The sequence below is a fragment of the Pongo pygmaeus genome, chromosome 5 (genome assembly GCF_028885625.2).
Source record: "Pongo pygmaeus isolate AG05252 chromosome 5, NHGRI_mPonPyg2-v2.0_pri, whole genome shotgun sequence".
NCBI lineage: Eukaryota > Metazoa > Chordata > Mammalia > Primates > Hominidae > Pongo > Pongo pygmaeus.
This window is the reverse complement of record NC_072378.2, coordinates 25783448-25807088: the sequence shown is the minus strand read 5'-3', so window position 1 is coordinate 25807088 and position 23641 is coordinate 25783448. Positions and strand designations below refer to the sequence as shown.

The window sequence follows — 23641 nt, the reverse complement described above, 5'->3', positions numbered from 1 at the left end:
AAGGCTTCCTGAAAGGTACATGAAAATTGTCTGTAATTAAGTGGTTGTTGGCCGGGCATGGTGGTTCATGCCTGTAATCCCAGCACTTTCAGAAGCTGAGGCGAGTGGATCACTTGAGCCCAGGAGTTTGAGACCAGCCTGGGCAACATGGCGAAAGCCCATCTCAAAAAAAAAAAATAAAATAAAACAAAAAATAAGGTGGTGGTTAGGAACATGTGGTTCCAGAGTCAGACTCCCTGACTTCCCTCTTCTAAGAGCTATGATAACGAACATATTGTTTAGCTTCTATCTACCTTGGTTTCTTCATCTCTAAGATGAGTATCATGATAGTACCTATCTCACAGGGATTTGGTGAAGATTAAATTACTTAAGGTATGGAAAGCACCTAGAAGTACTTGGCACATAGAAAGCACTTAGTAAATAGTAGTTCTTAATATGAATTATCTATATGTTGGAGGTAAGGGTGACCTGAGGGGAAGAAAATCAGGTTAGGACAAGGGTGTGCAATGAAGGGAACCCCTGTAAGCAGAATTCTTGGGTTATGAACAGCTCTAAATACACTGTTCTACACTAATTTTTCTGAATTATCTATAACACTTCACTAAGCCTGAAATTACTGCACAGTCTAGTGTAAGGTAGGGGTGTTATAAAGAATAAAGGATGAAGACAGTAAAGGAAAGTGGGGCCTGACCCGCAGAAACTCTGCCCTTGCCCCAACAGTCTCCTTTCCATGGGGATGGCATCAGAGTTCCAGGAGAGAAGAGAGCAGGGCGCATGTTGGGGCCAGGAGCATGCAGAGGCATCCATGAGAGGCACTCATGTACCTAGAAGAAGACTGTCGTGGTCCCAGATTTGCTGGGGAGCACTGTTGGAAAAGGAAGGGATGGAGAGGGGAGCCTGGGTTACTTGGGAAACATTTTCTTCATATTTCTTCTCTATTTCTACCTGCCTAGCCATATGAGCTCACCAAGCACTTAAGAACAAAACCCAGTCCAGGATGAGTGTTCTGGTCTCCTCCTTCCAATAAAAAGTGATTATTGGCAGCTCTCACTTTAATGCCAGCTCACCAGGAAGTCAGCCCTAGTGAGGGCATGTGAGAACTATAGAAGGACTGGTGGTGTGGATTTCTTTTAAGATATTGCCCTTCACTCTCCTTCTCTACCCTTCCCCCGATCCCCATTAGATAAGGGGTTTGTTAGTCAAACCATCAGGTAGAACATTTCAAAGGTCACAAGACAAAAGCAATTACCAGCACATTTTTGTTTCCAATTGCAGATTTATTTACACACACACACACACAAATCTATGTTGAAGTTACAGAATTGCCATGAATGCCACACACCTTTCAGACTAAGCAGAAAGCCTACAAGAAAAGCACAAAATGAATGCACTCAGCTGTCCCTGTCCCCCCAACCCTGGTGACTGGGGAAGGACAGGCAGAGCCAACTAACAGGGGAGCTGAGTGTTTGGGAGGATAGGAAAGCCCAGACTCAAGGGGAAAACAACACAGACACTACACAGGGGCTTTCGGTGAGGCAGGGATAGATCATGCCGGTGGGAGGAAGGCCCTAGCCTCCCTCCTCTTGCCCAAGAATAGCACACCATTTGTGAGTTTGCCCACTGTGTCCCCAGCAGCAATGCACAGATACAATTCTACCAGCAAGAGCACAGAAACATAGTAAGGGCAAAAGGCAAAGCAGTCTGGGATTATGGGTTGATTTTCAGCCCAAGACACAAAGCCAGCTCAGACTTCTGAATTTTTCCATCCTTGTTCACGTCGCAGTGACGCAAGAGAATCTCGCGGAACTTATCAAGGTCCACCCCGCTGATGCTGGGCTGAGGGCAACAAAAGTAACATGTTAACAGGCAAGCCAATGGTGTTCCCACCCTTTTCCCACCTTTTAACACCCTCTCTGATGCTCCCTAAGCTTAGGGTGTCCTGCCTTGAAGGAGACAGGCCACAGGGAGTGAGGGAATGAGTCTATCGCCTCATCCCACCAAATGCTGCCAAGGATAAGTTTTCTGCCAACAGCTTCATTTCTCAGCATGTCCCTTCAGGCCAAAAAACCTTTACTTCCACATCACTTCCCTGCAGTTCTTAGAGAAAGACTGCCTTATTAGCAACCATAGTAAAGATACTTTGCCTCAAAGTAGGGAATTATGATCATAAATTTCTGCCTTGCTGCGCTGATGAGAGAAGACACATTTCATTATCTCCCTGTAGGAGATTTTTGTGCCTCTGGTTTAAAAAAAAATGGTTATACTGAATGTAAATTTAAAACATGTGGTTGAGCTAGGGATGTAATATTTACTCCAAGGGATATGTTAGGGGGCAAGAAAGAATGTTAGCTAGAAATGTGATACATGTTAGCTAGGAAAAGTTTTTTACTTCAACTTCAAAGGCCTGCAAAAGTGAGGAATGCTTTAACAAATTGATTCTCCATAGGTTATTTCATTTAAGCTTCACAATAATGCTGGGAAGTAAACAATCCCACCTCTTTTACAAATTATGAAACAGAGGTGCAGAGAAAGCTTAAGCTTCCTGCCAAGCTGGAAAGTTGTGGCAGCATTTTTGAGCCCAAGAATAGTCCAACAGTCCTCTGACAATTGGAGACAGTCCTCAATAGTCCTCTGATTCCAATTGAGTGCTCACTGCAAAATTTCATACCATTCTCATGGAGAAAAGGCTGGTCTAATGAAACTACATGTGTGCTGATGCATCTGTGAATAAATGTCAAAATCAAAGAGCCCATCCTTCAAAATGGATCTCATGTGGCTTACTGGCCCTAAATTTTTTTTTTTTTTTTTTTTTTTTTGAGACGAAGTCTCAGCCTCCCAGGCTGGAGTGCAGTGGCAGTGATCTCGGCTCACTGCAACCACCGTCTCCCGCGTTCAAGTGATTCTCCCATCTCAGCTTCCCGAGTATCTGGGCTTACAGTCACCCACCATCATGCCCGGCTAATTTTTGTATTTTAGTAGAGATAGGGTTTCACCATGTTGGCCAGGCTGGTCTTGAACTCCTGACCCCAGGTGATCCGCCCATCTTGGCCTCCCAAAGTGCTAGGATTACAGGAGTGAGCCACCGTGCCTGGCCACTGGCCCTAAATTTAAAATATATCCAAGTGGCCCTTTTTTGACTAGAGATGACAGCTTACTCAAGTTCCCTGGAAACCAGCACCTTTTTCATTTTAGGGCTTTCAGAGCTCACCCGAACAAACCAATCAGAACTCAGTTAAATTAACCAATCAGGGCTCAGCTCTATTGACCATCAGAACTTGGCTCCGACAACCAATCAGAACTAAGCAAGTTTGAATCCTTTATTTGCATAAACAGAACTAACTGGCAACGTGAGTGGGCACTGATTCTGTAAAATCCAAACCCCCTTTTGTTCTCTGCACCCTGGTTTACACTGAAAAGTGTGTCCTCCATTTTCCCGTTTTCTTTTCTTTCTTTTTTTTTTGAGACGGAGTTTCACTCTTGTCGCCAAGCTGGAGTGCAGTGGTGCCATCTCAGCTCATCGCAACCTCCGCCTCCCAGGTTCAAGCGACTCTCCAGCCTCAGCCTCCCAAGTAGCTGGGATTACAGGTGCCCACCACAACACCCGGCTAATTTTGTATTTTTTTAGTAGAGACGGGATTTCACCATGTTGGCCAGGCTGGTCTTAAACTCCTGACCTGAGATGACACACCCGCCTCGGCCTCCCAAAGTGCTGGGATTAGAGGCCTGAGGCATTGTGCCCAGCCCCGTTTTCAAACTATTAACGGGAATAAAGCCTTTCCATGAAATTCCTTTTCAGAAAACTTTTGTTCACAAATCTAAATTTAAAAGTCAATGTACAGAGAGAAAAACAAAACACAAATTTAGTCAAATTTCCAAGCCCCTTGATTACTGGAGTAGTTTTATGAGTGAACAGAGAAGGCAATGACCCACAGGTTTGATTTCAGGGGCTCTGGGAAGCACTCTCCATTACCCAACCCTGCCCCAAGATTTTCTCACTTCCAAAAACAAAATCACTAAAAACATCATCAGTAGGGGAAGAAAAAGAAATTGTTCCTTAACTAGCCGAGCCACATTAAGACTCGTTAATTTGCACTGTCCCATGGGGTGAATGACTGACACCAAATCTATTACTGATAGCAGGTTTAAAATAGGAGGAAGGAGGAAAGAGCAACAGAAATTGGAAGCCAGATGGCAGAGCAGGAAAAATAAACACCAGAGTAGGGCTGGTATTCAGAGAGATATCAGGAGCTGAAAGTCTTGGACCAGAAGATAAACTTGATCAACTTCACTCTTCTGTGGAGAGTGGCCTGAATGATTAGACTCTGAGGCTACAATGTAACTCGACCTTGTCAATAGGTTCTCTTGTAGTTCTCTGCCAGTACCAGGCAAGTATAGATGTGGCCCAAGGAAATGTGGCTCAGAGGTCCTGAAAACAGCAGGCTGCATTCTGAGACCCCCTGGTGGGAGTTCATTTGTTGTACAGTGCAATGTGGGGATGTTTGCTTTTCAGCATCTTCAGTGACTTGTTGGTAAAACTTTTCTCCACTAAACGGCCCCAGGATCCTTTTGGCAAATCCTGTTATTAGAAAATACTCAGGTGGTAGTCATTTACACATTAGTGTGAATTAATTTGCCAATGTATTTACCTCATTCAAACTATTCTAAGTTTGTTTTTGTTTTGTTTTGTTTTCTAATTGAAGAATAATGGACTTTGTTTCCCACCATAGTAATTATTTCCTTCAAGTGAGTAGAAAATATTTTTGGTGTATGAATGCATGTGTGTTAGGAGATGTGGGAATGGATGTGGATGTATGTAAAGGAAGTCCTTTGGACCTTTTGAGTTATGTTTTCAATATTGGGCAACTCAATATGAGTCAGGAGACCTAAATGCCACAGCTCAAAAATGCACGTGTCACTGAAGACAAATCACCAGAAACCTTTAGAGCCTCAGTCTTAACAACAGTTTTTATAACAAGTGACTAATATAAGTGCAGATAGGTTCCTGAGGTAAGAGCTCTAAATATATTAACTCTAATCTTCAGAACAACCCTAAGAGGTTGTATCTACTTTCATCATTAATTTATAGATGAGTAAACTAAAGCACAGAGAAGTTAATTAACTTGCCCACTGTCACACAGCTGACACATGTCAGAACCAAGATACAAATCCAGGCAGTCAGGTCCAAAAGTGTATATTTTTTATCACTACACTGTATCATAATCTTTTATGTAAAAATGTAACTTTTTCCTCTTTCATCTCATAGGACAGTGTGAGAGTGGATCTGAAATAAAATTGATTGAAAAATGCTGACCTGTCTCCCTTTAATCCTGGCAATAGGGGGAACTTTGGGGCTGGCCTTCTCTTCCCAATTCTTGCCCGTAGTAGGTGCTCAATTATATATATGAAATTAGTGCATGACTATCCTCAAATGCAGCCTCCTGTTTTTGTCATATACCTATCCTTTCCTGTACATTCCAATGCTCTTAAAATAATTAAAGTTCATATCCAAGCCTTCTGTTAACCAGCGCTCCACAAATCTCTATCCTAGAGTCATCATGACTCCAACACAGGATCATATTCTGACCACTAGAGGAACTGAATTAGAGTTTCACGGATGGTAAGTGCATTTTATTGTAATCCACTTAAAATAATTATCTACCAATCAAAATATTTAATTAACCAGAAACTTATTCTCTAACCATGCAAAATTACAACATGTTTTCTGTCTCCAGTTTGCTATTTATTGGCCACACTGGTGTTTGAAAACATTGAGGTGACAGGCAGAAGTTAAGACATTATTGCTTAAGATATCTGTCCAGGTCTCTACCAACAAGCCTCTGCTTGTTTACAAATTATCACCTGCCATTGCTTTTTAAAATGAAAATAAGAAATTACATTGATGTTCCTTTAGGATCAGTTTACTAGGCAAATGGAAATGTCTGCTCAGACACTGGGAAGTCTCCTAGAGAGTGGTGCACCCAGCAGTGCTTTAATTTGAGAAGCTCCTGGAAGAACCACTTCAATCTTTCAACTTTCTTCCCATCGCTAGTTTCCACCACCCCAGACATTCTTTTGTTAGATATTCACTCTTTGGGATTATATTTTCTTCTCCTTGCCACCTATCCTCTCTTTTCAAAGTTTTTCATCACCCAAGAGATGGCAGCACGTTAAGTCCCTAACATAATAGTGCGAAAACATATAGTATATATACTAGAATGCTATCTTCCTTGATAGACAAAGCTAGGTCAAAATGAAGTCATCAGCAACTTTCTGGGTAGTGAGGGGAAGAAAAGTCCGGTTGGAGGAAAGGACGTTGAAGAAGGAAATGGGAAAGCACACCTGCTCGTTCTTCAGATGTTTGCTAAAACTTGACAATGGATCCCAGGAATTCTAAAGCACGCAAACCACTTGATTTAGTAATTTTATTCCCGGGACAAGGCCAAATACAGAGAAAGATTTTTGTACAAGGATATTATTGCATTATTGTTTTGAATCGCAGACATGGGAAACCATCTAAATTATTAGTAATAGGGGAATGTTTAAGTAAATTATGATCTAACCACAGGTGAAATATTATGTGGTTACTGAATGACTATTAATATTATTCTATAATAGGCTATATATAGTATACTCTATATTATATATAATATACTATGATATTGTAATGTCTATTATTCACTGTAATCTCAACCATATAAAAACATACATAGGAGAAAATCAGTTCACAGTCAGTCTGTTAGAACATAGAGGTTATGCTTCTGTTTTTTCTGGTTTCTGTTTTCTGATTTCTCTATGATACACGTATCATTTTTACAATTTAAAAGTGAAAAGAAACATTTTTGCTAAGGGCTAGCTCTTTAGAGAGGCACATGTTAGATTCAATTCTTTATTCAATCTATCAATAACAAGAGGTATTGTCCCCTCTTGCCAATCATCTTCCTGTCAATAGCAGAGAAAAAGCAAATGGGGTGTCCATCAAGGAAAAGAAAGAACTTTAGGGAGGCCTGTGGGCAGGAACACCCATCACTTCCAGGCAGCCAATTTATTTGGCTTCCAAATAAATTGGTGTCACTTCCGGCAGCCAATTTATTTGGCTTCCGATGTTACTGTTCACATTTCCACCTTCTCTTGGGAGATCTGGAATTTCTTGCCATTCTACTTTCTAATTTAAGCTGTAGATTCTTGTGTTGATTTTTATGCTGCTCTGAGTGAGCTATGGGCTGTTAAAAAGTTTTGTAGGCCAGGCGGAGTGGCTCATGCCTGCAATACCAGCATTTTGGGAGGCCAAGGTGGGCAGATCACTTGAGGTCAGGAATTTGAGACAAGTCTGGCCAACATGGTGAAACACCATCTCTACTAAAAATACAAAAATTAGCTGGGTGTGGTGGCATGCACCTGTGATTCCCAGCTACTCAGGAGGCTGAGGCAGGAGAATCACATGAACCCAGGAGGCGGAGGTTGCAGTGAGCTGAGATCGCACCATTGCACTCCAGCCTGGGCAACAGAGTGAGATTCTGTCTCAAAAGCAAACAAACAAAAATCTTGTACAGAAATTATTGTGCATATGATTAACAATATTGTATTGTATTGTATTGTATACTTGGACATTTGCTATGAGGGTAAATGTTATGTTAAGTGTTCTTGACATAAAAGAAAACAAAGCAAAACAAAAAGACAAAAAACGGTGGAGGGGGGTGGCTAGAGAAATGCTTGCAGGTGATGGATGTTTTTGTCATTGATCATGATGATGGTTTCATGGGCGTATACTTACCTCCAAATGCATCAAATTGTATACATTAAGTATACACAGTGCTTTTTTAAGTGTCAATCATATCTCAATACATTCGTTGGAAAAAAAGAAATCATGTTTATTCCTCAAGGACCTGCTATCTTATCAGATTGACAGAGGAAAGACTTGGGTGCCATTTTTCAGAGCTTGGGGAATGGGGTGTTTTGATAACCAAATAATCTTGTTCATGTAAAGTCAACATATGCATCATATATGATTGTCCAAGAATTAGAAGACTATAAGATAAGCTTACTTCAGAGTTATTACTGCAAACACCAAAAATCCTGACCCAGACTTTGTAACTGGGCCAGCTTCCTGCTGACCCCATGGTATATGCTCTCTGATAGTTTCTTTTAAAATAAATTCCAAATACTGATTTGTTTACTTCTCCCATGGCCCTTTTATATAAAATGAAAATAAAGAAAAAAGTCACAGGAAAGACTATGTTTATAAAGCCAAGAAATGTGAAATTCAACTACTGGTCATCCTTTGACTACAGCATACAAATTATATGGCGAGTATTTTTAAAGAAACCTAGAAGACTAAGGAAGATCCAGTAAAGACTAGGAAAGACACAGTAAAGATATGCACCTTCAATTATCACTGTGTACATATGTTTTAGCTCAACAAATCATCTGGAGAATCCCAATAAATTCCTTTTGAATTACTGACCATAGTCTGACTTGGTCCCTAGGAACTAGCTCTGTCTCAAATTGGCTGGTGCTTACACTGAGAGGTGCCTTTGTGCTGCCCCAGCAGCTCTGCAGAAACAGAGAGGCAAAAAGGGGCGAGTATCTTCATCTTCCCATAGAGGTGATATAAGGTGATATAAATCCACTGAAGAACAAGGCTGATCTCTGCTTCCAATTAATTTTTTGCATGGTCTAGTATTTTTCCCATCTCTTTCATTTTCTCTGGAAAAAGTGTCTTGTCTGCTATGTTGTTGGTTTGGATTTTACTTCTATCTCCTCCTACTGGCCTTTGGAAACCATTGCCAAACTCAATGACAATTGAAAGGCAGAGTTATTGAAGATTATTAAGATTATCCAGATTCAAAAATCATGATTTTTTAAGAAGGGATACAGCAAAATTACTGCTGATAGATATCTGGGCTTTCTCTTAGAAAAATCATATGGAAATAGCAATGATCATAGTCACTGAAGTTATGAGAGCTATATCACTTTCCAGATCAACATGTGATATAGCTAATATTTTTTGAGTTTTTAGTAATAATTTATTACCATGGTATTAATTAGTGAAGTAGCACAATATTAATTGCCTTATACAGATTTTCCTCCTGTAATCTTCATGACAACTTTATGGAAGTAGGATCTATGACAATTTCCATCTTCCAGATGAGGAAACTGTGGTTTGGAGATGCAAAATGACTTGCCCAAGGTCTCATTGGCAGGGAGTGGTAAAATCAGACCTGGAACCCCAGGGGGTCAGCCTAGAATCCGAATTCTTAGCTTGAATTCTCATCAGCTTCTTAACTTTTACTTGCCTTTATTTTCAACATTTTTCTATAGTATGCAGAGATAATTTTATAATCAGAAAGGAAGCAAAAATTTTCAAGCTATGCATTCTAAAATATGTTAGTTAATTGCCATCTGACATAATCATACCTATCTTTTAGATGTTTTCTTTTGCACTGGCTTTTTTTACGTTATTGTTTCGGACAGGATTATCCAATAGAATGGCATAGCCATGCTTTGAGCAGATGATTCCTTTTATGAAATTCTCTTTCAAATGCTAACTATTCTCAGAAATGTACTCCAAAGATTACAGCAGCTTTGTTCCTTTTTTTTTTTTTTTTTTTTTGAGACGGAGTCTTGCTCTGTCGCCCAGGCTGGAGTGCAGGGGCCCCATCTTGGCTCACTGCAAGCTCCGCCTCCCAGGTTCACACCGTTCTCCTGCCTCAGCCTCCTGAGTAGCTGGGACTACAGGCGCCCACCACCACGCCCAGCTAATTTTTTGCATTTTTAGTAGAGACGGGGTTTCACCGCATTAGCCAGGATATTCTCGATCTCCTGACCTCGTGATCCGCCTGCCTCTGCCTCCCAAAGTGCTGCGATTACAGGCGTGAGCCACCGCGCCCAGCCGCTTTGTTCTAATAAAATAATAAAGACTATTACTTTTGGAAATCATTTGATATCCCAGGGACTGTGATCAGTGTTTATGTTATTTCTAGTCAGCACACAACCTTGGGAAGTAAATATTGTTGTGCCCATATAATGGATGAGGAGACAAGTATCAGAGAGATTGAGTAACTTGCCCACACACATACAGTTCATAAATGGCTGATCTGGAATTAAAGCTCAGATCTGTCACAGTCCGAAGCACTGTCTCCCATTTTACACAGCCTCATCTACAAAAAAAAATTCCAATCAGTTCTTTTCATAGTGAGGGAAAAGAGAAAGAAGGGAAGAGAATCAAAATGAGGTTACCAAAGAGGAGGAGCAGCAGCCACCCCCAACCAAGGCAGCCCCTCTGGAAACCACCCCTTCAAATTCTGTAAATCGGGTGTATTCTGATTCAAACAGAGCTTAATCCCTCAGCCAAGCCCAGCTGCCTCCCACAGCCTGGCGAAGATGTGGGATGCCACAAGACTGTTGTCAGCAACAAATGACACCTCTGACCTGAGAAAAAATTTTTTCCCACAAGTTTGGGACTAAAGAAAAGGGGGAGCAAAGAAGAAGGGAGGTTGATTTGGTTAATGACTGATTGCTCACTGTGACTCTGCATCCACACTCACAGCTGGGCTGTATGTGTGGGCCATGGAAGAGAAGAAGGCCAAAACCTCTGTGGGGGGTGGTGGGGTAGAGTGCTGTAAGGTTCCAAAGCCCCCAGGCTCTACACTCAGGCAGTCACTGCCCCTGGCTCCAATGCATAAGAGGCCAGGCAGCTCTCAAAAACAGACTGACTATCCCATTCATTCTCTCAAAAGCAAATTAAAACTCTAATTTAGCAAATGCTGCCATGCAACTTTAATATCCCATAGATAATTGCTCAGTTTCTATTACAGAAGCCATTCTGACATTAAGTAGATAATTAGTGAAATGGGATTTTCCTCTAGCAATCAATAGAAAAAGCAATACCACACCAATACTCATCAGTTATTCTGGCTGTGCAAATGCCTGTGAAATCTCCAACAGAAGCAACAAGTGAACGAGGAAAAGAAGAGGCAAGGGACCCATTGGGATGAGAATAACAAAAGAAAGGAATCACAGAAGACGTCTCATCAGGCTGATTAGATGTCAGAAAGGCTTTTATCCATGCCTGCTCTTATTACAGTACACAAACTTCCTGGAGATTCATGCAAAAATTGATATTTGCACATTTTTCAGCTGCAAGGCTCCATAGTGTTAATCTGATTTTCAAAGAAGTCTGGAACTCCACAAACAGTTCATAATTGCTACTCTAATTTTTTGCTATTTGGGCTGACCAGAACACAATCATTGTGTTCTGAACAAACCTCAAAAAATCCCTAAGGATACAAGACTACTAAATTCATTGTTTACACAATCCCATGGAAAAGGAAGAACTGGAAATGATCTGCTTAACTGGATCATGTAGCTGGTCAATACAGTTCAACAGGACCTCGAAGGTTTTTTAAACATTGTCTGTCCTACATAAAACAGCTGTGTGATGTAAATATAATCTAAATTTCATCTGCCCCAACCTCAGCAATGTGTTAACCGATAAATAACCATCTTAGGCTAGGTATTAGAGAAACCTCTTAGTTAAAAAAAAAAATAGAATTCTGAAGATAAGTTTTATTACATGAAATTCAATTAAATGTTTTAGTTATTCTAATAACCAAGTCTAAGGGGAAGAGGGACTTTCTGTAACCAAAAAATAGAACAGAAAGATATTCAGTGGCACTGTGCTCCTTTGGTAAAATAGATGGCCTTTAAATGATGGTAAAAACATACTTGCATGATAGCTTCATGTAATTTAAACTACAATCTTAAGAAAGCGAGGGAGGTTTGTTGGGTTTCATAGCAATTCAAAGGTTATTAAATAAACTACATCCCTAGATTTTATCTTTGACATTAACCTTCAGTCTCACTGATTCCCACAAATAAACAATGGAATCAATCAAAACAACAACCCCAGTTCATAAGAAGAAAAACGTGCACTCACCTGGACAAGCTCCATCATGTCTTTGACAAACCCATCCACTTCTGGGCCTTCCAGGGCTCCTGTTTTACTCTGAAAAAGAAAAGATCCAATTGCCCAAATATCACTTTCTTAAGTCAAAAAGCAAAGGAATAAATTAAATAAATAAACTGTATCAGTATTCTTCTGTGGCTGCAAATAGATTTAGAAGTGGCATGTTCCAATTTATGTTCTCCATGCAGGACACGAATGTTCCACATGAATTAAAATAACTCATTGAAAACAGCTCCATGTAACCAAATGAGAAATCATACTTTTGAGTTCCTCGGCTTTTGCAGATTGCAGTCGTATGACATATATTGCCTTCGTTGGCTTCCCAGGTCCTAGGCTTCAGTTCAGATAAGTGTTAATTGTACCTAATATTAAGCCTTTGAGGTATAGATTGAAACATTTTTATTTTGCCCTATAATTTGGCAATGATATGGTGATTATTAAAATATTTATTTTAAATCCAGGGAGACTACATTGAATGGACATGTTAGAATTATCATTTGGTCTGTACATGAGACCCTTTATTTTTCTCTAACCATTTTATAACACATGCAAATATGAACATCTATAAAATACAATACATATTAAAATATTTGTTTCTTCTCTAAAGTTCCACTATAATAACTCATCTACTCTTTTTGTGATTTCTTAATCCTGAGCCTTTAACATATTATTTTAAAAATTCCATTCCCTTAGTGTATTTACCAAACACTTATATAGTACTTGTCAGGCACTCTCATAAAAGCTTTATAAACCTGAATTCATTTAATTCTCATAACATCCCCAGAAGGTAGATATTATTATCCTTATCACCCTAATTTTACAAATAAGGAAAACAAAGCACAGGGAGGCTAAGGAACCTGCCCAAGGTCGCATAGGTAATAAGCCATGATTCAAACCTAGGTAATTGGTCACAGAAGCCACGTGTTTAACCACCTCTATGCTAGACTGCCTCTCCCAGGTGATACTGTTTTCTGCTCAGAACATGACACATAATTATCTAGTCTGATTAGTTTCAGGGAAACATCTTTACAACCTTTCCCAACATTTTTTCTGCTTTTCTACTTTTCTTCCTTCTTACATCATACTATCATGTCCTTAGGAAATTCAATCTCTTTGCCATACTTTGTACTTATAATTTTTATATTCTCCCCTTTTCATCAAATAATTGGTTCTACAAGAAAAAATAGTTTTTATGAGAAATAGGTATGAATTTTCCTCTATTTCTTTGGGTTGAATATTGGGTGGGAGGGTTGTATGTTTTTGTGCATGATATTATAAACGAACTCTTAGTCCTACAAGAGGGAGAAAACTTATAGTTTAGGCCCAAGGAGCCAAAAAAAAAAAAGTCATTTTTTTCTCTTCTCAACCATGTGTACTCCTTTGGCTATTTTTACTTTATTCTCAGAAGGTCTAGAGAACTTGAGAGTATCTTGACCTAGAACACACAGATGGGATTGGTATTCATCATGTAAGTTTAGGGTCTGTGGGTAAGATGGCTCCACATAGGGGTTAAATAAGTTTCCTACTCAAAGATGGCCAGCACAGTATAAAGAGGCACACTTACAACATCATAGTAGGCAAAGATTTTCTCAAAGTCCCTTTTCCTTTCTTCAGCAGAACAAGCCTGTGTAAGGAAAAAACATTATGTCAGTTCAGCAATGTGACAATTCAGCTGTACAATTCTTCCAGAGTCCTGGGCAAATTTTGTAAACTTTGAGTCAACAACCTTTAAGATCCCTTGATTCCATGCTGAGCCTTGTCTGTTTTCTAAATAAGTTAAAAAGTAGGGCAAATAGATGCCTTCCTTTCTTCTTTCCTGCTCAAATCCGTAGAGAAACAGCAATGACATAAACCCATCTAGAGAAATGTCACTACTTACATCCATTTTAAATTGGAGAAGGAAGTTTTCCTGAAGAGCCAGAATCCTAAATAGAAAAAAAAAAATCCACGTAAGGATCGTTCAGCTCTCAGTTATACGAAAACTTATAGCCCTGGTGTGTGGAAAGTACAGGCAATTTCCTGCAGAACAGAATAGGTACTTGAAAGACAGAACTTTCTACATCACAAAAAAAAAGAAATTAACTGGGAAAAACTCGTAGAGATTAGTAGTCACCATAGACTTTTAAAAGTTCATCTTGGTGGAAAATGGCACAGAATGGGCTTCTGGAAATTCGCTCCTCCATAAAGCAATGAGAAAACTGGAAAAAATAGTCAAAATAACTTTCCCAGAGCTCTGGAAAATAATTAAAGTCTTGCAGCAATCTGGGGAGTGTTTATTCTGAAAAAAACAGCTGAATCTTTTTTTTTTTTTTTTTTGAGACAGAATCTCGCTCTGTCGCCCAGGCTGGAGTGCAGTGGTGCGATCTCGCCTCTCTGCAAGCTCGGCCTCCCGGGTTCACGCCATTCTCCTGCCTCAGCCTCCCAAGTAGCTGGGACTACAGGCGCCCGCCACCAGGCCCGGCTAATTTTTTTGTATTTTTAGTAGAGATGGGGTTTCACTGTGTTAGCCAGGATGGTCTCGATCTCCTGACCTCGTGATCCGCCCGCCTCGGCCTCCCAAAGTGCGGGGATTACAGGCGTGAGCCACCACACCGGGCCTCCGAAACAGGTGAATCTTGGTTAGAACAATGACTGTCGTAGCATTTAACTTGCCCTAACACATACACAGAGCCCGTTAGCAAGAGACTGGGAGACTTACTGGTTCAAGACATTTTAGAAAATCTCTGTCCATTTATGAACTGACCATTGAACTAACCTAACAGAGACTTCAGTGGACACACCTGACAAAGAATATAGACTTCATAGAATTAGTTCAGAAAAGTCACCAAATAAACAACAACAAAAATCATCAATACACCAGAAACATGACCTATAAGAAATACTAAAGGGAGTCCTTCAGGCTGAAATTAAAGGACACTAGACAGTAACTTAAATCCACATGAAAAAATAAAGAGCACCAGGAGCGGTAAATATATAACCAAATATAAAATACAGCATAAATGTATTTTTTGTGTGTAACTTTTTTGCTTTCTGATTTAAGTGACAATTTCATAAAACAATAACTAAAAATCTATGTTGTGGAGCACATGATATATAAAAATATAATTTTAACAACAGAAAGGAGGAGAAAGGCATTTGAACTATACAGAAGTAAAATTTGGGGTATAATATTGAAATTAAGTTGTTATTAATCCACAATTAGATTTGATCTAAATTAAGGTGTTAATTGTAATCTAGCAGACAACCACTAAGAAAATAACTCAAAAAAAATAGCAAAAGAAATAATGAGGGAATTAAAATAGTACACTGGAAAATGTCTGTTTAACATGCAGGAGGCAGTAATGGAAGGACAGAAGAATTTAAAAAAAGCTTAAGACAAAAAGAAAACAAATAGCAAATATAAATCCTCCCTTCTCAGTAATCACGTTAAATATACACATATTAAATACTCCATTAAAAGCAGAGATTGGCAGAATAGAAAGAAATAAAACTATCTCTTTATAGATGATACAATATTGTATATAGAAAATCCTAAGGAATCCAACAAAAAACTACTAGAGCTAATACACAAATCCAGCATGTTGGCAGAATACCAGATTAATATAAAAAATTCAATGACATTTCTATACATTAACAATGGCCAGTCCAAAAGTGGAATTCAGAATACTAATCATTTCATGATAGCATCAAAAAGAATAAAATATTTAATAAATTTAACAAAAGTGGTTCAGTTTGTAGACTGAAAACTACAAAACATTGTTGAAAGAAATTAAAGAGCTAAGTAAATGAAAAAATATCCCATGTTCATACACTGGGAGACTTAATATTTTTAAGGAGACAACACTCCCCAAATTGATCTGCAGATTCAAAACAATCCTCATCAAAATCTGAATTGGTTTTTTTGCGGAAATTGACAATCTGGTCCTAAAATTAATGTGAATATGCAAATGAACCAGGATAGCCAAAACAGTCTTGAAAAAGAGGAACAAAGTTTGAGGACTCACATTTTTTATTTCAAAATTTGCCTGCAAATCTACAGAATCAAGATAGTGTGATATTGGCATAAGGACAGATATGTAGATAAATGGAATAGAATTGAGAGTACAGAAATAAACCCATACATATGGTCAACTGATTTTCAGAAAGGGTGCCAAGACCATTCAGTAAGGAAAAATATTCAAGAAATGGTGTTGGAACAAGTAGATATCTACATGCAAAATAATGAAATTGTGCCCCCACCTTACACTGTATTAAACAATTAACATGAAAAGGATTTACATAAAACAGAAACTTTATAGTTTATATAACTCTTAGAAGGAAACAAAGGGGTAAATCTTCATGAGCTTGGATTTTGGCAATGGCTTCCTAGATATGACATCTAAAACACAAACAACCAAAAAAAATAGACAAATTGGACTTCCTGAGAATTAAAAACATTTGTGCTTCAAAGGACATCATCAAGAAAATGAAAACACGACTCTCATAATGGAAAAAAGTTTTTGCTGATTACACATCTGATAAGTGTCTAATGCACAGAATATATATAGAACTCTTATAGTTCAACAACAAAAGGACAAATCACCCAATTTTTTAATTGGGCAAAGGATCTGAACAGACATTTCTCCAAAGAAGACATACAAATTGCCAATAAAACATAAAAAATGTTCAAAATGCAAATCACAATGACATACTACTTCACACCCACTAGGATGATTACAATTAAAAGAAAGATGCGAACAATAACAAGTGCTGATTAGAATATGGAGAAATTAAAATCCTGATACATTGTTGGGAATGTAAAATGGTGCAGCCACTTTAGAAAACACTTTGGCAGTACCTCAGAAAATTAAATGTAAAATTACGACATGAACCAAAAATTCTGCTCCTTAATATATAACTAAGAGAATCACAAACATATATTTGTCCCAAAACATGTAGCAACGTTATTCATAATCTCTAAAATGTGAAAACAACTCAAATGAACATCAGCTGATGAATGGACAAAATGTGGTATGTACATACAAGGGACTATTATCCAGCCATAAAAAGGGATAAAGTTACAACATGGATGAACCTTGAAAACATTACTCCAAGTGAAATAGCCAGATAGGAAAGGCACATATTGTATGATTCCATTTATATAAAATGCCCAGAATAGGAAAGTCGATAGAAATAGAAAGTAGATTGGTGGTTGCCAGGGTCTTGTGAGAGGAGGAAGAGGGGAGTGACTGCTAATGTGTACTGAGTATCCTTCTGGCATAATGAAATGTTCTAAAATTAGATACTGGTGATGGTTGGACAACCTTATGAATATATCAAAATCTACCAAATTGTAGATTTGTAGATCTGACTTTAAAAGGGTAAACTTTGAGGTACATAAATTATATCTCAATTTTAGAATAATCTTGTTTTTGTTTTAGAAAGCAAATATGTCTGCCTCTTTTCTGTATAATTATAATTATAATTATACTTTAATAGAATACAGTCAGTTTCAGTAGATTCAACATTAGATTTATGTTGTATTCATAGTCAGGAGGATATATAGAAAAAGTAGAAAAAATGTAATAAACTATGTGGAAAATCTTTGCTCCTCCAAATGCTCAGAGTAGAGGGAATTAATTTGGGCCAATTAGAAGATAGAATATCCTGGAAGTCTGCAAGCAATATAGTTCTTACTATTTGCTGGCACCAGGCAGCCTAAATCATGTTGCCAGTCACAGCACATATACTTCGGAGGTGCTTTTATGTAGAGGAATTGAACTGCATTTCAGAGCTGAAAGTAGAGAGAGAAAAATCCTATCCGGAAATGTTTTAAGGCCTCTTTGTTGTTGTATTAGTTTCCTAGTGCTGCTGCGACACACTGCCACAAACACAGTGGCTTCAAATAACCATACTCATTTACAGCACTAGAAGCTGAAGTCTGAAATCGATCTCACTGGGCAAAATTCAAGCTGTCAACACAGCCGCATTCCTTCTGGAGGCTCTCAGGGAGAATCCCTTCCCTTGCCTTTTTCAGGTTCTAGAGGCTGCCTACATTCTTTAGCCTCTTCTTCCACTTTAAAGCCAGCAACTAGCATTTTCAAATCTCTCCGTGACTCTGACCTTCTGCCTCCCTCTTCCATATTTAAAGGATCTTTGTTATTATATTGGGCCGAATGTGGATAATCCAGAATAATCTCTATTTTAAAGTCTATTGATTAGCAAACTTAATTATATCTGCAACTTTAATTCATTCTTGCCATGTAACATAAAATAGTCACCAGTTCTGGGTATTAGGATGTGGACATCCTTTTTTTTTTTTTTTTTTTTGAGATGGAATCTCACTCAGTCACCTAGCTAGAGTACTGTGATGCAATCTTGGCTCACTGCAACCTCTTTCCACTGAGTTCAAGCGATTCTCCTGCCTGAGCCTCTTGAAGAGCTGGGACTACAGGCATGCACCACCAGGCATAAATTATTTTATTTTATTTTATTTTATTTTGTATTTTTAGTAGAGACAGGGTTTCACTATGTTGGACAGGCTGGTCTCGAACTCTGATCTCAAGTGCTGCACCTGCCTCGGCCTCCCACAGTGCTGGGATTACAAGTGTGAGCCACTGCACCCAGCCTAAGATGTGGACATCTGCATTCTGCTTACCACAGTTCTCATTTTCAAATTCCGTATCAAACTGGTTTTGAAATACACTTGGCACCCCATATCTGTGGGTTCTTCAGGGCCAGCTGTGGGACTTGAGCATCCGAGGATTTGGGTATCTGGTATCCGCGGAGGTTCTGGAACCAATCCCCAGAGGATACTTAGGGAAGACTGTACTGTACTAACTGATTTTGCTGTCTTGCATCTCTGTTCAGTGCTACTGTAGCTCCATCAATTCACAACTACTCATTGAATCCCCCTAAGTACACAACACTCCACCAAGTGAGAAGTTACTCAAGGGATTAAGGCATAGTTCCTGCCCTACCAGCAGGACTGTAGCAAACCCGCCTCTACGGAGTGTTTAGACGTATGCAGAAGGCCCTATTAGTTATCACAATCATAGAGGGGGCACAACTAGCATTTTGTACATAGGGCCAGGGATATTAGGTTTCTGGCATTGCATGGAAATTTCCACAGAATGAAGAATTGTCCCATGTCTCACTTGAATTTCAAATGTCCAGGGGGCAATTGTGACTGTGAAAACCTTGCTTTTAATTATTTATGCTTGGAACTGAATTCTTATTTGCATAAAAACTCGAGGTTTGCATAATTTACTACTTACATACGTTTTCCACATGGTACATGAATTGTGTTGAGAGATGAATGTACTTTGTCTCATTTGGAACTCTGTCAAGACTTATTATTTCATAAAAATCGTATCAACAGCACCTGAGTTACCAAAATGCCACAATTGTGTCAGTCAGCATCTGAGCTGCCCCATTTATGATAATTCTACACAGGTGAAAGCATCTGACCACTTCATTATATCTTCACTATGATTGTATGAAAGCACTTATACACTGAAATGTGCATTATTTTATAATTAACTGCTTTCCTCTTATTTCTCCTTTATATGTTACAGTCTGTGCATGATGTGAGTTATTTTAGCATTGTATACATAGGTAGGTTGTATTGTGTATGGACTAAGAGGGCAGAGAGCAGCTGCTCTGAGCCCTTTATTAACCCCAGCCTCCCAGGGCACACAAGGCTCCTCAACTCTCACTACCTCTGAGACATGCACAACTGAGTCAGGGCACAGGCGGATAGATGTTTTTGGTGAAGGGAACCATGAGATTGCAAGCTTTTGTTTTCATCTAGATTGTCATCTATTGAATGAATCCTTTGGTCGCTTTGGAATTGGCTCTCTCACATAACTTTCTGACCTCTACTTGAGAGGAACCCTGCCTCCATTGACCAGTGGAACCAGGTGGGATCCAGGGAGCAGAGGCAAGATGCCTTCTGCCCCAGGCCTGATGGAGAAACACTTTTGTCCCTCTTTGGCTGGTCCCTCAGTGGCTTTTCTATTTCAGTGTGGACAAAGTTAGAACGAAGGTCCTAAAAGAAGTAGCCAAGGAGGACACGCAGGCTGCCTCACAATTCCTATGAGCCACAGATAGAAGGCCATTTAGTGTACTGGGGTCAATATCCTGGCTGTTACTGAGGAGATATTCTTCCTGGTGAGTCCCCTTTCACAGATCTCAAAACCTGGCTGAGGTAGCTGCCAAGAAAGGAGATAGCTAGTGTGGGATTTGGTGATTCTGGACTCAGGTTAATGTCCACTAAGAGACGAAACCAACATCTTCTTGTGACTTCATCGAGTTACCTCCTCATCATTAAAAACTTGCCTTCAGTCCTTGGAATTCCTCTCTCTCAGCTATACCTGCTGCTGCGCTGCAGCCTGTAACTGCTGCCCCACTTACAATTACCATTGAGCCCTGCCCTGAAGCACTTGGTATTATAGATGCTCCCCAATAACAGGTATATCTGTGTATTCCAGATCCAATAATTTCAACTCTGACTATTTGCTCAGAATGGCTTTCTCTTTTTTGTAGACAACTCCATGCTGTTTGGGATCAGCCAGACTTGACAAAACATGCTGACACACCAATCACGTGTCACAACACCAGACTCACAGACAACATTTTCATGGACACTGAGCCACTTCTGCTTTTATCCTGTCCTCCTCCACTTCTAGCCTTCAGACACTTGGTGCCTCCCTGAGGATACACCAACACTTCAAGACCACAGAGTGCACCTGGAGTCTGGCTCAGTAGTCCTGTGTCCTGAAATAACTGCTCGACGTTCCCAGAGCCAGTAAATGGGATATGGGACATTTTTGTCATGAAGTCACAATGTGGCTTCTATAAATGTCTTGCCTTTAAGGGGAGGGTCTTCCCATGACCCATCCATAAAATTTGTGAAAATGTTATGTGTTGTACATTTTGGAGAGAAGAATTTTCGTTATCTTCACAAAGGGATCTGTTACCCTAAAAGATTTAGAATCACTCAGCTTATTTGGTAAGATGTGCCTATTCTTTTAGACTCCAGGTGAGGCTTGATCTCCAGTCTCAAAAGGAAATATACGATGTCATCAGACCCCTAGTAAGGTATTTCTGAATGTATGATATCATTTTCATGTAACTCACCTTGCTAAGTCATTTAGATCCAACCGACCATCTTTATTTCTGTCAAAAATCTTCATCTGAAATGCAGAAGGGAAAATGGTTGTACTTGTAACAGGAACTAATTCTGAAAGTTACTAAAGCACTTTTCTATTTTGCTCTTCTGATTACATATTTGCCTAAATTGGCTGAGGAGCCCACTTGCCTGGGGGAAAATTAGTATTTGTCACAGAAGGAATTGCATGTCAGCCTCTCTGTTAGGATGAGTCATAGTAGCCAAATCTCCTAAATCTCAGTGGCTTAACACAACACAGGTTTATTTTTCACAGGGTTAGCTGGCAGCTCTACTTCATGTTGTCTATACTCTGGCGACATGGAGTGACAAAGTAGTGACCATTTGGCACATTCCTGATTCCCATGGCAGAAAGAAAGAATAGTAAATAATTTAGTGATTAAAATTTTATTGTCCAAAGCAGATCCCTGGCCACACCTACCTTCGAAGGGACAGAATAATACAATCCTGCCATGTGCTTAAGAGGAAAACTAATTATTTGGAGGCTAGCAGCAACGACTACCACAGTCTCTGACAGGCAAAACAGGATTTTTATAAAGATTACAAGCTTGAAATATGGGTACTTGGTTTGAGTCAAGGTTTTCTGAAACTATTTTATTTTAGCCCTCATTTAGCATATCCACCACCAAGGAGGGCTTGGAGGGCTCATATCATAGGGTACTCTCATAAGGTATAAGAGAAACCTCATGTTTCCATGAAGGCAAAAGGTGTTGACATTGAGCCTTTCCTTTCATAGACAGACTTAGCATTGTCCAAAGAAGTTGTTTACGTTATTAGATGAGACTAAACTTTAAACAAGATAGGACTAAAAGTTAAAAATTTCTGCACTAACCACAAATTAGAAAGACCAGATTGGTTTGGGCAAAATAGAAGAGATAGATTTCTTTGCAGATCTGAGTTGAAATGTGAGTGAATTTTGTGACTTTACAACATTTTAATGCTCAGAATATCTCTAAACATATCCATATAAGGAGGCTGCACAGGGAAAAAGAGGGAGCGAGATAATCTGAAAATATATCCAACAGATTTTTGCTTTAAAAAATACATTAGTCCCCCATCCTTCCTCTATCTCCAAATCCAGTTTATTTTTAATATTTCAAATGAATTTGAAAACCTATTCTCACCACTTTGGCACCAAAAATGTGTATTACAGAATTAAAACACAGGTTATATTTTTATACATTTGGGCATGTTACATGTCCAATTATGTCCCTTAAACATAAACACTATACAGTATCCAGTAAAAAGTCTGATGGGGATAAACTTTGCTAGAAGATGAGCCATGAGTTATTTTCTGTGACACCTTCATTATGGGAGGTTCTATCTTAATAGAAAGCTAGGTCAGCTTGAGCTTTAAGCAAGTAACAACTCACCTTGAAAGACGTGGGCCTAACTCCATTGCTGTGCAAACTTACTCCAAGAGACAACAATCCTGTGCTCGAAATTGGCCTGGGATGAACTAAACACCAGTGTGGTAAATTATGCTTCTACCTATCAGAAAACTGGCTATGGCTCACGTAAGAATAAGAATCAGGAAAAAAATCATTTGCCTAATTTTTCCATCTCTGAGTGTATACCAGTGGGGATGAATGGCACACATATTCTGCTGTATCTGCTCTTCTACTTTCCTGGGGCCTCTGTAGCTCTAAGTTCAAATATTAATAATGAAAGAAGCTTGGAGTATGCCTGTAGCACCAGACTAGAAATCAGATCTTGTGTGACATTAAGACATTATGCTTCTTTGCAAGTATAACCTTTAGTGAATTTGAATGCTTGGCATATTTGTTTGAGACATAATGGCTTCTTAATTTTTAAACTATAATAAAGACCATTTATGGGGGCTCAATAGTTTGTATGTTATTACATTTAATTATCACAACATCCTTATAAGTTAAAAAAAATCTGCGTGTAATAAATAAGGAAACTGATATTTAGAAAGATTGAAGTAGGTTATTTAAGAAGCAAGATTTTAATCTAAGTATATCTGTCACCAGAGCTCTTTCCATAAAACCAGCCTCTTAGCTCTATAAAGTCTGGATATCTCATCATGAATTTGGTTTGCTTCATGTTTGGTTATGAAGTAAAACATCTGCTGCCATAGACTATGCCAGAGATGTGGTATTTACCTTTTCTAATTGCCTCTTTTTCCTTGGGAAAGCAAGAAAAGACTCTGTGGATTTTCCTCCAATTCAGTGGCCTGAATTTCCCCTAAAGAAATATAAACTTCATGATAGCTGAGTCAACTCTAAGACTGCCAATTTTCACTTCATTGGATGCATGCTTACATAGTTCATTTCTACCTATTTTCCCTACCCTTGACTATAAACCAAGAGATATAAACCTAGTGCCTGACAACTGCTCCAGGCAGTGGTGGCAGGTTGGTCACAGCCTGAGCTCCATGAGCAAGTGCCCCTGCCAGCCCTCAGCCCACAACCCAGCTCCCCTTCAATCCCCTGCACACACACCCCTGCCCACTGGCCTCCGTGCCCTGAAGCTGCACGGGTGCT

General features: G+C 39.2%; 1 protein-coding gene across 1 annotated transcript in view; it reads right to left on the bottom strand.

Moving 5' to 3' along the window:
- Positions 1–1256: 1256 nt before the first annotated feature.
- Positions 1257–23641, bottom strand: part of SCGN (secretagogin, EF-hand calcium binding protein) — a 49561-nt gene continuing 27176 nt past the window's right edge. The window contains exons 7-11 of the mRNA XM_054491999.2: positions 21086–21141; positions 13845–13890; positions 13530–13589; positions 11936–12004; positions 1257–1836 (exon numbers count right to left, since the gene is read on the bottom strand). Of these exons, the coding sequence (XP_054347974.1) occupies positions 1708–1836; positions 11936–12004; positions 13530–13589; positions 13845–13890; positions 21086–21141 (360 nt within the window). The 3' untranslated portion in view covers positions 1257–1707. The remainder of the gene's footprint in view (positions 1837–11935; positions 12005–13529; positions 13590–13844; positions 13891–21085; positions 21142–23641) is intronic.